A 13,520-nucleotide genomic window follows, 5' to 3' on the forward strand; every position below is an offset into this window, starting at 1 on the left:
ATTTGCTCTATTGCTCATAGAATGATTCTAATTATCCTGTTTAGTCCCGCCCAGAAATTGTTACATTCTATGAAGAGACACACAAGTTGCAGGACCAGTAATTGATGGTCGTCCTTGAATCAAACCGGTTTTTTTAAGGGCAGTGTTCTATTCTGAGCCTGACCTACTTGGTTTCCCTCTGTCAGCATGTGTAGCTACAGTTGCATTAATCACACTTTGGCCTGAAAGAGTAGGCAAGAACTGACGAGTTACTGAAAGTGAAGGAAAATATGGTTTTAACACAAACAATCTATGGCTGGCTTCAGGAACACATTGTCTGAAGTTTATGCCATTTTGGCATTAAAGTCTTACACGTAGGCATCTGCAACACAGTATGGAAGAAGACAAACCAGATTAACTTAGTAGTACATACTTGCCACAGCAACACTTTTATTCGAGCACCAGACATAATGTTGTGAGCAGTCACAGTGTCCTTGAGCCTTTTAACACCTTAAACTTTCAACTTTTTGCCTATTTTTTCCGGAAACCCTTGTGTTTGTCCTTATAACTACTTTGCATTGTGTTTTACACCAGAGATTAAGTTTCATTATCCTTCAAGTTAAACTAAAAATCGGGTGCATGCAAACAGAATTGGCACGCTGATTAAAGAAAAAAAAAATAGTTGTCATCTGGCTATCAGAAATGTTTATATTCCTGTGATGTACTGCGTATCTGAAACTCACTGCATCTTACTAACTGCTTTAGAATGTCACCCACCTGAATGTTTTGCTGTGTTCGTGGTTGGCACCCATCCTGATAAACTACTTACTGTTTCGACTGCATCCATTGCTTGATTATTTGTAGCCATGTCTTCATACCTCATCTGTGTCCGTGTCTGGAAAACTGTGGTCAGAATATTGGCTGTTTGAATAAATGGGGTTACGCAGGCGTTAACTCAGGTAATATAATGGGATTTTTCTTTTGATTAATGCTTACCACAATACCTTTCTTGAGACAGCAGCAAAACTGTTTTGTTTGAGTAATGTGTTTGCTGGAGAATGAGACTGCTGTATTGCTCATTTTATACATCTTGTAATTTCTGTGTACTCTATTCTTTTCATACAAAGGTGGCCATGCCTATTCTCTGTGCCGACCACAAACCGGCTTTTACTTTTCACCCTCGGGCATAAGCAGGGAGCTTGTACCTTGTTCTCAAACATTTTCCTTTAAGCGTTATTTCCCTTTGGGTACCAAGACAGAAATGTGCATCCAGATATGATAGAGAGCCGATCTCCCTTTACTCCTATGGTTAAGTAGTCTGTGACTGGCCTTGGGATTTAAAGCACATAGGCCCATAATTATACTTTGTTTTGCGCCGCTTTTGCTTCATTTGTTGAGGCTAATGCAGCGCAAAAAAAGTATAAATATGGGCCATAGTGGAGCAAGTCATGAAACCCCGAAGTGGTTCAATATAAAAAACATAAGAACACACCTTTTTTGTGCACTGCGATGCATGTGTATTTTAATGTATTATTTTCGTCTAGCTGCTTCCAATTCCTTATTTTGAGAAATCCTCAAGTGGCCATTTTCAAAATAGTTGGTGGTTGAGGCTGGGTTTAAGTTCCTGCCTACTGTCAATTAAGCACCCCTTCTATATGCTGACTATGCACCAGCCGTTTTTTTCCTTTGGCTGACCAGACATGACTGGGCCTTGTAGTGCTATTTTGTTTTTTTACAAAAGTTCTTGGCTGACTCCTTTCTCTTAAGTTTTTTTCGTATGCCATTGTCTTGAAAGACATTGTTTTGTTTTCTTGTTGTCTTGCATTGAATGCTTCTCAGCTCCAGCTCTATAGCGAAGCTGACTCTTCTACCGATATCTAGAGTTCTGATGTCTGGGAACCCTTATTAGGCTATTGTATGTTCAAGTGGGCTTTGTTAGGCTTTCACATGCTGTTGGTCATGGGTGCAAGACTTGGAGCCTTTGGCCTTGCCCAACCTCACCCAAGTAAATCATCTTGCATTCAGGAAAATTCTAACCAGTGATCTTTTCTGTAGATCTTTCATGTCAGTTATGGCCAATGGCAGAATTCACCTTTCTGTGTCTATTGAGTGATTGTCCTTTGGTCCTTTGGTCTTGTTACCACTGTGCTCTTCAGAAACTCTACAGATATGCATACAGTGCTATGCCTATAAACTTGCAAATATGATTACTCTGAGGAATGTACAGTTTGTGGGAGGCACTGGCCCTCATCATGTTGGTTATCATTGTTTACAAATTTTTCTTTGGTGAGCACCCTGGTGGTCTTTTAGCTGTGCTACCTTTCGGTAATACCTGAAGTAGGCCACAGGAAACCTAACATCCAATCTCCTTGGACCAGTTTTGTTTGTCATGGTGTACCTTATGAGAATCAGTCCAAGATTTCAACTTCGCCCACTTCTAGGAAAACCCATGGACAAATTATCATTGAAGCACCCAATTAAAGTACCTTTTGTTGGCATGAGAACCTACTGCCCCCTATGTAAGTGAAATCTGCAAGCTTAAAATGGCAGGACTCTAAACTGGAAGACACTTTATTTCCAGTGTCAATGTAGGACTCCTTGACGGTTTACAACTCTGAGACCAAGCTACAGCAGAATTCACCACAAGATAGAGCTTGGATTTTTCTCATGGAAAGCTTTGGGATCCCAAAAAGAATGATTTATATCAGAGTCTTAAGTTTGGTCTTTTGTACCAGTGGCAGTTGTGGATCATCATTGGATCAGCGCTACCATCCTAGTTGATTGGCAGAGATTTTGTTAACTGATTAGGTTGAATGTGCAAGCGCTCTGACGTGTTGTACTCTGTCTGTGGGCTTTTAACCACCGCTTTCACTATCACTCTTTCAACGGGTTTGCTGTTCAAAAATCCTTGCTTATTATTGGTAAATGCTTTGTTTGTCCCTCCTTGGGGCAGTTTTGTTACTGCCTTGGCCATCAACCTTGTTACATGGATAATTGCACGATTGCCGATACGCCGGACTGCGAGCGCACTTGTTTTTCTTTTTGTGTCTCTCCTTCACGATCACGTTCATGGCGGCTGTGGCGCTTTGGATTGGCTTGCTTATGTCAACTGTTTTACATTTAATTTTCAATTTATGTGGCAAGAATGATCCAGTTAGGAATTTACAACGCTAGTAGCTCTTTCTCGAGCAAACGCGAGACCCATTGCATTGCACATGCTTGTTTTTGGTTTGCTATTGAGTAATTTTCAGTATCAGGGGGCACAGAACTTTAAGGGTTTATTGGCGTGTCTGAAGGCAGCCTGTTGCTCTCAAATGTGGCCTCCTTTACTCGTTTGGTTACAGTGGATCAGAACATATCAGGAGGTCAGTGATAGCAGTCGTCAGATTCCCCAATTTATTTTGGAAATAGTAAACATACTCCCTCATTTTTGGATCTGTGGTTGGTATGTTTACATACAACCATGATTAAACATGATCTTTGAAAAACAATAACAAAACTAAAGTACAAGAAAAGTACTAGGAAAGAACTCTATTCAAAATACCCTATGTCCCAAATGTAGTAAAACGGACTGTTTTTCAAATTTGCAATTCCTTGCAGGTAGAAAGCAGCAAATCCTTATTTTAGTTAGGATCATGACTGTTGGGTGTGCTTTATGGAGATCTTAGAATTCTTTCTTTCATCTCACTGTGCCCCCCTTATGTTGAGTTCAGAATAGTTGTGTCTTAGTTAAGATATGGGTGATTGCTCTACAAAGCAAAAACGTTCTCACATATGTACATCAACTGATATAGGGGACTTGAGTCACATGGCCTGCATTGAATAGTTATGATCTTTTAAAGACTAGCTGTTTCAATACTTAATGCAAAAGTTTTACTTCACTATTTGTATTGCTGGCACCTACCATTTTCCTTTGTTGTGATTTCAGTATTCCAAACAGTGGGAGGGGACTGCCTTGCAACTATTTGATAATAGTGATTTACCACCATAGTACCATGTTTTCGTGTGACAGTGTTCTCATCCTTGTTCACACTAATATTGAGTTAACCATAGTAAACCAGCTATGCATTAATCTAATACAGTGTTTTTCATTGTTGTTTTTTATCCTGCATCTAACCTGTAACTATCAGTCTAATGGTATTAACGAAGTGCATGCCGTTTGTCCTGTTGATTTGCCTGTCACCGTCTTTGTCTTTCATATTTTAACAGACTGCATGTTCATCACTCTCCCTCCTTTAGACGTGTTCTTCAGAGTGCAGATGCATCCACCTGCAGTATACGACTACCGCTACTGGTGTCCTTGATGATGGTTGCACTGGTCCAGCATGATCGCATATTAGCTGTTACATGGGGCATCATATGGCGCAAAGTGCTTGACCATAATATATTTTGGTATTTATGAACGCTAAAATAAGAAGATTGAGTTGATCTGTTTTGTTCATAAACTCAAAGAATATCTGTATCAGTGCTGACTGCTGTGTTTCAGGGACACTGCTGGTCAGGAGAGATTTAACAGCATTACCTCAGCCTACTACAGAAGTGCCAAGGGAATTATATTAGTGTACGATATCACCAAAAAAGAGACCTTTGATGATTTACCAAAATGGATGAAAATGATTGATAAGGTATGTACTTTGTTGATCCTTTCACACTCTGTTTCTTTCCTTTCTTAATAATAGTGGGAATGTTTTTCTGTTAGGCAGATTTATTTTATAGATTTGTGTAATTGCTAATTTTTCTTTGAAATTTGACTGTCTTCAAATATTGCCATTCTTTCTTATTCCTGATCAAGAGTTCTGTGGTGGACTGCTGACAGTTTAATCCTAAGTGTCTTAGTCATCCCACTCTTTTGTTGTGCCTTTATATTGAACTTTTGCCTCAACACATATTTTGAGACACATCTTTGATTTTTTTCAGTTGCTAACATCTTGCTTTCCGAATGCATAGTTACTGCTCCGAGCATTGCCTAATACAGTTCTCAATAATGCCATCTAAGATTGTGACAAACCAAGGGTTAGTGATTTATGAAAAACTAGCCACCAGTAGAATTTGAAGTCCTTTTGACATCAGTATCCGATTCCTGATCAAGAAAATCGATGGAAAAATATGGATGTGGAAGTGTATTCAAAACATCATCATCTGTTAAAGATTCTTGCCTATTGAAAGGAAACATGTCAGTCCTTCCACCCCTTTGTGAGAGTGCTGTTTTTCCCATGGTGCAGTTTGAACTTCAGTTTTAGATGCTTGCATTGTATTTATCACGTTGGCCCACGCTTAATGCATCATCCTGTATTCTGATATTAACTTTTCTTTTTCTTTTTATATATTATTGGATCATTGAACATCAGCAAGATTGTTATTCTAACTAAAATTTGTCACATGATATTATCCTTGGTTTATTAACATTCCGGAATGTTATCTTTGTCCACCCCCAAATAATAATAAATGGTGCATAAAACTGAAATCAACTAAAAATCTTCCTCTGTGGATCAGTGAAAGTTTCAGGATGCTCCTCACCTTGCCATATTCAAAGCCTCCAGCTTTTATTTAGTTTGTCCTGTATCTTGAATAATGGCAAAATTGTGGCGGGATTTTAGCTGTTGCTCACTTTGCAAGTTTACCTGAACAAATATCCACGTCACTGCTGGTTCAATCATTGTCTGCAATGTACTACTTGTCTAATATTTCAATTTTTCACATTAAAAGCACACAGTTTCGTGTAAAGTGCAAATTCAGGAGAAAAAGGGAAGAAAAAGAGAGAAAAAGAGAAGAAAAACACTTCGATCTTTGAATGACCAAAAATGTAGCCAGATTCTGGTTCTTCTCACAGGCATGATAAATGCACATATCCACCTTCTACACCTGCTCTCAAAGCTAGCTGTTCCTAGTACATTCCATTGAAAGCACCGCTAAACCATTTCAAAGCCTGCTCAGCATCAAGAAAATAACAACAAAGGCCTTTGTTTATCCTGAGCTATGTAAAAAAAAATAACTGTATTATGTTTTGGGCAATAGCCGTCAAAAATAAAAACAATGTTTTTCTTCAATACCAATGAGAAAATAATGGTAGACGATTTGCAAATGGTTTTGCCTTCCTTTTCGTGTCCGTTTTGTAATCAATCACAAAATAGAGGCTGAAGGAGGAGCTCTATGAAATAGTGTTTTTTTTTTTTTTTTTTGGTAAAACGTACTCGAATATTTGCTTTATACCAGCATTTGGGAATACCCTCCAGTAAAGTATGACTTTCTCATAAACATTGCAAAAGGAAGGTACCTTAGAACATTTTTAATCTTATCACGGTGACCTCTTATTTCTGTGTATTCATTATGGATTTTTCAGGCATGGCAGTTAACATTTTGTTACGTTATACTTGATGTAAATCAGTATAATATTCCGACCATGCGTACAGTGTTCTAACCAGAGTAGGCACCCGATTTCTAGCATAATTTTAAGTCCATACTTCCTGTCTGGCATGTATCCTTTCATGTACTTGTAGGACAAGTATTTTACTTAGGAGTTAATCTGTTCATCGATGAGCTTCATTAACAACCTTTTGACTGAAGTCCTCTGGTTAAATGTGCCCTAAAAACAGTAAAAATATGATGTGTATTTTTTGGAACATAATCCTGTTTCTGCATGTCTCTTGCTTGCTAAATTTTAAGTGTATGCTATTTATATTCCTCTATTCCTCTTCTGTATCATTTGTTAAATATGTTAGCCCTTTTGAAGCTATTAAATCTAAGAATTTACCATAAAGGAGGCCTAAATTGTTTTCCAACCCGTTCATAACAAAGGTGATCCTTTGTTCCTCTTGCAATAACGTTTAATGTTTACAAAACCCATTAGATCCCGATCCGTCAGAAGTGCTCCTTCAAGAGCTCAGTTCCTCCAAGAACGCTTCTTTTTGTTAAGATGTGTTTAGCAAAACTGGAATGTAGTGGGTGCTAATAAAAGAAAAATGGCATGAAAGTAGTAGCATATTTTATGAAACATGGGTAGTCCCTATTTCAGGTTCCAAATTCGAATCATAAGGCTAAGAAGGTGTTTGATATTTGGAAATAAATTGATATACTCAAGGAAAAGAAATTACCCTTGCTTGTTTTGGTCACCACTCATCACCTGCAAGAATTGATCGCAAACGTTTGAAACACCCACATTTAATAAGCAGGCCACTAAGTGAGACCTCCTCCAGTAGGCCATGTGTTTTGCAAATCATACTGTGCTCACTGTTCACTATTTTACATAATTTTTCTGGAACCTAATCAGGTCAGGCATTTTTATTCATTATTTCTTTTTCACCACCATATGCTAATTTAAATACATTAAATGTTATAAGTACATTTTTTATTTTAGACTTCTCTGTTTTTTAAAACTCCTTTCAGTGGTGGCTTTGCCTGTCACTTTTACTTCTACCTCGCCAGACCCCCAGCAATGTTTGTGAATCTCTGGATTTCCCCTTTTTTAGCTGCAACTCCAATTTGGTTGCAACACAGTAAACCTACAGCTTCTTGAGGTGGCCGCATTAAAAGATTAGAAAGCCAATATTCTAGTTTTCTTTGCAGACTTTGCTTTGAGGCAGCATACCCAGTTTTCTGTTTTCTCTACATCAGAGGATGTATTCAGTAGCTTCAGTGAATGCTGCTGCTGGAGCTTGAGGCCACAAAAAAATGTCTGCTCTGCAGTTCCGGGCTCAATGACCACCAGTGTGTGGGTGAGACACCAGCACCAATCCCAACTATTGAGATCTACTGAATCTTTGGACTTGGCAGAAAGTGTAGTAGTCAGAATCATTCAGTCACAAACAGTGACATTATACCATAAACAGTTCTAAACATCATAAACAATTTAACACTAAATCAGACTCCAAACCAAACAAAATTTCATAGCTTTATTATGATCCCAAAATCAGTGCCGCGTAAATGGTGCTCAAAACTAAGTTATAAACATACATGAAAACCATAGGCTGACCAAAACGTCTGAAAAGATTCAACCTACTAAACATCAAAATTGTTAGATGCTCCAAAAGAATAGTATAGATTAGCAACAATACACTACGCACATGATTATTAACATTCAAAGCAGATGATGGTGACATCAGTAAATCATCAAAATACAGTTTCAAAAATCGATATCTGAGTTGGGCCATCCTTATCACTAACCAAAATTGAGACTACCCTGTGTGCGAACAGGCTAACATATGTGGGCAACAGCAAAGGATACAAGGAAGACAAAAATAATTTGGAAAAATCCTCTAACTAGGGCAACTAATTTTACAAATATGCTGGTGTAAGTGTTTAGGCTAAAAGAAAAACCAAGAAACCACATTTAGTTATACCTCTCCTTATGGGACAGCAAACAGGATAATTCCACAGGAACAGTCACCTTCTTCCGGTGTCAGGTGATAGTAGCATTAGAACAGTGGAGAACACGAGCTGCACATAGGACAGATTAGCAGTTCAGAATTAGTTGGCCTTATAAGAGCAGACTTAAATCAGAAGTAGACAGCTTCCAGGCAGGAGAAGAACTACCTTAAAATTTCAAAGTCTCTCACTAATCACTAATTAGAATAACCAAAATCCATTTGATTGGTCCGTTAAGTGGGCTCATTTCGGATATCAGTTTCAGCGTCCAATCACTGCAGATGGCACCACCAAATTCTGATACTTTTAAGAATGTTCTCAGCAAAAGTCAATTGATTATAATGTGACTACATGTAGTTCTGCCAAAATATTACATTTTCTAATAATTTGTTACCTGCAATTCTTTTCTCACGACCCACAATAAACTAAGCTTTGTGTAACAACCGCAGATTTCTTGTTCTGTATGACAACTAGAACAAATATGTTTTAGATGTCATAATGTAACATTGTCTCTTGCCTACAATGCAATAGGACATTCAACATTACACTAGCAGCCTAAGGAAAGAATTCAGGTCAGAGGAGACAGAATAAACATGTGATTCATTGCTGCTGCAAAATGAATCTCTTCAGACCTAGTCAAGTTAAGGAAGCCTTAATAGACATTAATACATTAATAAACCTGTTGCGCACCTCACAGCTCATAACATTATTTATAACGTGTTAAAACTAATTTTAAGCGTGCATTCATTTTTCTACTTATGTGTAATTTGCAATGATAAAATTCTTTTAATCAAATATAAGCACAATTAATTTTCATTTTAACACTTCAATTATTAATCTATTCTTTAATAAACCATTTTTTAACGTAAGCTCAGTTTAATACTTTCATTTAATAAAATGCGAAACTCATGTTAAACGTGGTAGATAATATGAATAGTGGCCCCATGGCTCACTAAAATTCAAACATACACATTTTACAACTTGTGTTACTTTCTCTGTTAGACTTTTAACCGTAGATTAATTAATCACCATATGCTAGTTTCTATGGCACTAATTCATTAATAAAATTTGATCCCTCTCAGTCTCTCCTCTGACAGCAATCTAGGCTGTCACAAAATAATTATTCTCATTTACAATGAGACAACCTCAAATCCTTGTCGTTTGATAACGCATAGGTCTAGGTTTGCGATAATCATCAATTCTCTTCATCGTCTACTAATACCTGTTTCTCATATTTTCAATTTCCACTTATTCCCTCCTCTGTTTATTCTTTGCTCTTTGTTTTCTCCAGAAATTTTAAGCTCTGTAAAATCTAAGTGCACAAATTATGCACACTGTCACAATCAATAAAGGTTTCAAGATCATTTTCACAAAACCATTTCCCAAGTTATCAAACCAAGATCCTATCTTAGAGAATCCCTCACCTATTGTCTCCCAGACATTTGTCTCCTTTAGGTCATTTAAGTAATTTTTCAGACTTGTCAGATTAAATAAGTATCTTCTTATCCCCTTGCTGTTATTTTGGGATATAAGTGCAACAGTGTTGTGATTTCAAAACTCTGCAGACTCTGCCTTCTTTTGCAAAAAAAAAAAAAAAAAAGTCTAACGCAAGGTGATTCTGAAGAATTATTGACTTTGCCGTAAACATTTCTGGTCCATCAGTAGCATTGCACCTGAAAAATCAGTTGACATTTTATCTACAATCGTAGATCACTTTCTCAAATTTGTCATTCAAGATCACTCTCACTGATGGAATAAACACTCCAAAAATATCTTCTGTAATTTCTAAACTACTTGCTCCTCTTTTATATCTCAATTTAGATCTTTCATTCCCATCTAGACTACCAATGCTGTCCACGTGGTAAATGTTCGGGAAAACCACTCCTAAATAGCATTTGCCATACCAACCTTGTAACTTGTAATAAGCGTTCCTACCACAGATGTAATGGACACTAGGTACAGCGGGTCCTGTCCATTTAGCATGAAATTCCATACACTCTTGAACAGGAACACATGTCTGCATTCGCTCATTCCTACAAACTTATTGTCAGCTCTTGATTGCGGCCTATATGTACAAAGCTTTCCTACATGTTGGAAATCTAAAGCTAAGCATTCCTGTGCATCAGGTCTGTTGTGAATTGTTTTCTTCTTGCTAACTCTACCCTTATCTATACTTTCTTTCATTGCTTTTCTTCTATAAGCTACATGATTAATGAACTCCTTTTCTACCTGTGTTAGAATACATGTTAAGTTATTCCGGTGTGCATATGCTGTGCCAAAGGTCAGTGTAGGCTCAAAGAAACCTCCAACTATGTCTGTTTCTAGCTTTTGCAGTGCAGCTCAAATGCTGATTAATGGGAACAAAAGAAAAGACTACATCGTAGTTGAAGTAAAAATACTGAACATACTCTTGGTAGTACAAAGGTGTTAATAATAGACTGCAACAAATCCCATAAATTAGCGGTAAGCTGTGATAAGTGATCCCTTTTTGTAGTGACAAAGGAATTTGTGGGCACACATAACAATCACACACCTTCATTGTATGTACATACTCATAAGCAACATATAATATACATTGGAATATAAATCTCCTTTTGTGTCATGCAAGTGAAGCAACCCTCACCTTTATAAAACTTATCCTGCTTGGATGTTGTCATTCTCGGCACTGGAGTTGCTGTACTTTGCACCTCTCTTTTCATCGAAACACTCATTCCTGCATTCAATAAAATGCTCATACATACTACTACCACACCAGTGCACAGGTATTTACACCTACTGTTTTTGCCCTTCCAGTATTCATGGCTTCTACAGAATCAGAGAAAGAAAAAAATATGTATATAAAAAGTAAAAGCAAGCAAAAATCAAAACAAAGTGGCTTTCAATTCTTTGCACTAGTTACAGCAGTGCTTGATCTTCAAGAAAGTTCTGTGAGATTAAACTAAAAGCTCTCAAAAATAATTCAATGCTCGTTTTCAATATAACACAGTCTAAGGATCGCTAATGATTACTTCTAGAGTGTAATGTCTTTGTTGATCAACTGGCAAGGTTATTTCAAAGCTCAGTTCAAATGCAAATTCAAGTTCCAGAATGTTCAGCTGAATTCTCACAGTCAAAACAAGAGGCTATAAACTCGTTCTCCCATTCATTTGTGACAAAATAGATCCATTCAGGTGAAGAGTAATTGTGACTTGGCTCTCTTTGTCTTTTCATTCTCCTCCCAGCACGATCTTCATCTTCACTTTGATTTGACATTTCAGTCGCTTCTTTTATTAATTCAAGTTTATCAGCAACCAGTTCATGTGCAGCTGCAGGCCATTTGTCTCCTTCCACAGTTCTGTTTCTGGGTGCAACTGCCTTCACAACGTTTGCTGTGCTGGCAGGAATCAGTTGATTTTGACTTTGATTTTTACTCTGCTCTCCTACACTTTTGTCTGTTTGCAAGCTACTTGCACCTTTGTCTGCGCCTTTATCTGTGCCTTCATCTGTGTGCAGACTGACTGTGCCTTCACCACTTTGCATGTTTTCTGCTTCAGCCACTGGTTCCGTCCTCACAGCTTGGTCAAGTCGAACACTTTCTCCATCAGTGTTTTGCTCTTGCGGGATCAGACTCTGTGCTTCCAAGAGGACAAAGAACTTTGCGTCTATGGCTTGCATGAATCCAGACCAGCACACTTAACAGATGTTGTTGTCACTAAGAGGACATGAAACAGACCTTTTCTCATATGTTTGCTAGCCAGCACCCATTCATCAGCCTTCAGGCTGTGGCACTGTTCTTGAGCTGGTTGAACTGTTGCTTCTTCAACCGGATGAGACAAAGAGCAAACCACATCAGCTAGACCTTTGCCGCAATCCAACAGTAAGTCATCTGCTATGTTCACAAGTGCATTTGCAGGTACTGCTGGTAGTCTCATTGCACGACCCATCAGAATTTCATGGGTAGACAGTCCTGTCTTCCTGTCAGAGGTGCTAAGCGTGCTCATCAGGACAAGTGGTAGTGCGTCAGGCCATTTCAATGCTGTTGAGACACGAACCTTTGTCAGTCAAGCTTTCAGTATTCCCAGGCCTCTCAAAATCATAAAAATGTTACTATACCTGCAGGCGGATTAACTTATATAATCTACTTGACCTAACTGTAACATACTTGACCCGTAAACAGGTGTGAAATTGTATGATCCTATGCAAATAGTTTACAGTCGCCTTTTTCTTCTGCATATGATTGCAACTTCAAATATGTGAGCTCAGCATTTCTGCAGTACAAAAATAAACTGTTTTATTTGATTAAGTAGACTAACTTGCTGCATGCATCACAAGAATCTAGTCCACATAGGGACACATGACTTATTTTAGTTTACTAACAGCATTGCCATTAGGGCAGGAGTGTTTCTCAGTTTGTTAAAACACTCAATTTTAATAAATATGTTACTAAACCATGATGATGTCGCATATTGTCATCTACACTCCAAGAAATGTCCAAAAACCTCTCCACTAAGTTGCAGCTTTACTGATAAAACTATATAGTGTACTAACAATCTGTGAAAATTGGGTTTCAGAAAACGTAACTTTTGCACAACCACACGTAAAGTATTCTGATTTGTTTTCATCCTATTAAAATATTTATTTTTCATCACACAAATATAAAAAATGGGCTTTCACAGCTACTGAAATATATTTTAAAGGTTTGCACAGTTGACTTAGTCATTTAAATGATGTGTGTTAGGAAAAACCTGACATTCTGTATCGTTTTATAAACACCAGGTCTCAGTTCACCTTACAAAGTCCTGGAACTCAGCAGTCAAGGAAAATTAATTGTAAGACAAACTAACTTTTGACCTCTGTCTGTGAACACAGAGCAAATGTGACATAAGACCAAGGTTTAAAGGCATCTTTTACTGCCCCTCCACTTTTCAGCTGAACACCTGTTCTTGGTCAAATCGCCAGAAGGGACGAGTAAGTCCTAAAAATAGCTCGACTGATCAAGTAAGACTCGCCATAGTGAGTGGTTGAGTAGATTTTTCGAGCCCTGGTTCCATTCATCTGCTTCACCAATCCAGATGCCTCTGGTCTGTAACTACAGTGCAATTGTTGTTCATTGCTGTGCATAACAGCTTTATAATCTCATTTTTAAAATTAGTTCCTTAATCCGATTCCAAAAAAGTCAGGAATCCATATCTTCAAATAAG

The 13,520-nt window shown here is 37.8% G+C and overlaps 1 protein-coding gene across 1 annotated transcript in view; it reads left to right on the top strand.

The window, feature by feature from the left end:
- Positions 1-13,520, top strand: part of RAB12 (RAB12, member RAS oncogene family) — a 181,246-nt gene that overhangs the window by 79,817 nt on the left and 87,909 nt on the right. The window contains exon 3 of the mRNA XM_069218825.1: positions 4,466-4,604. Coding sequence (XP_069074926.1) covers positions 4,466-4,604 — 139 coding nt within the window. The remainder of the gene's footprint in view (positions 1-4,465; positions 4,605-13,520) is intronic.

The sequence above is a fragment of the Pleurodeles waltl genome, chromosome 2_1, assembly GCF_031143425.1.
Source record: "Pleurodeles waltl isolate 20211129_DDA chromosome 2_1, aPleWal1.hap1.20221129, whole genome shotgun sequence".
Taxonomy (NCBI): domain Eukaryota; kingdom Metazoa; phylum Chordata; class Amphibia; order Caudata; family Salamandridae; genus Pleurodeles; species Pleurodeles waltl.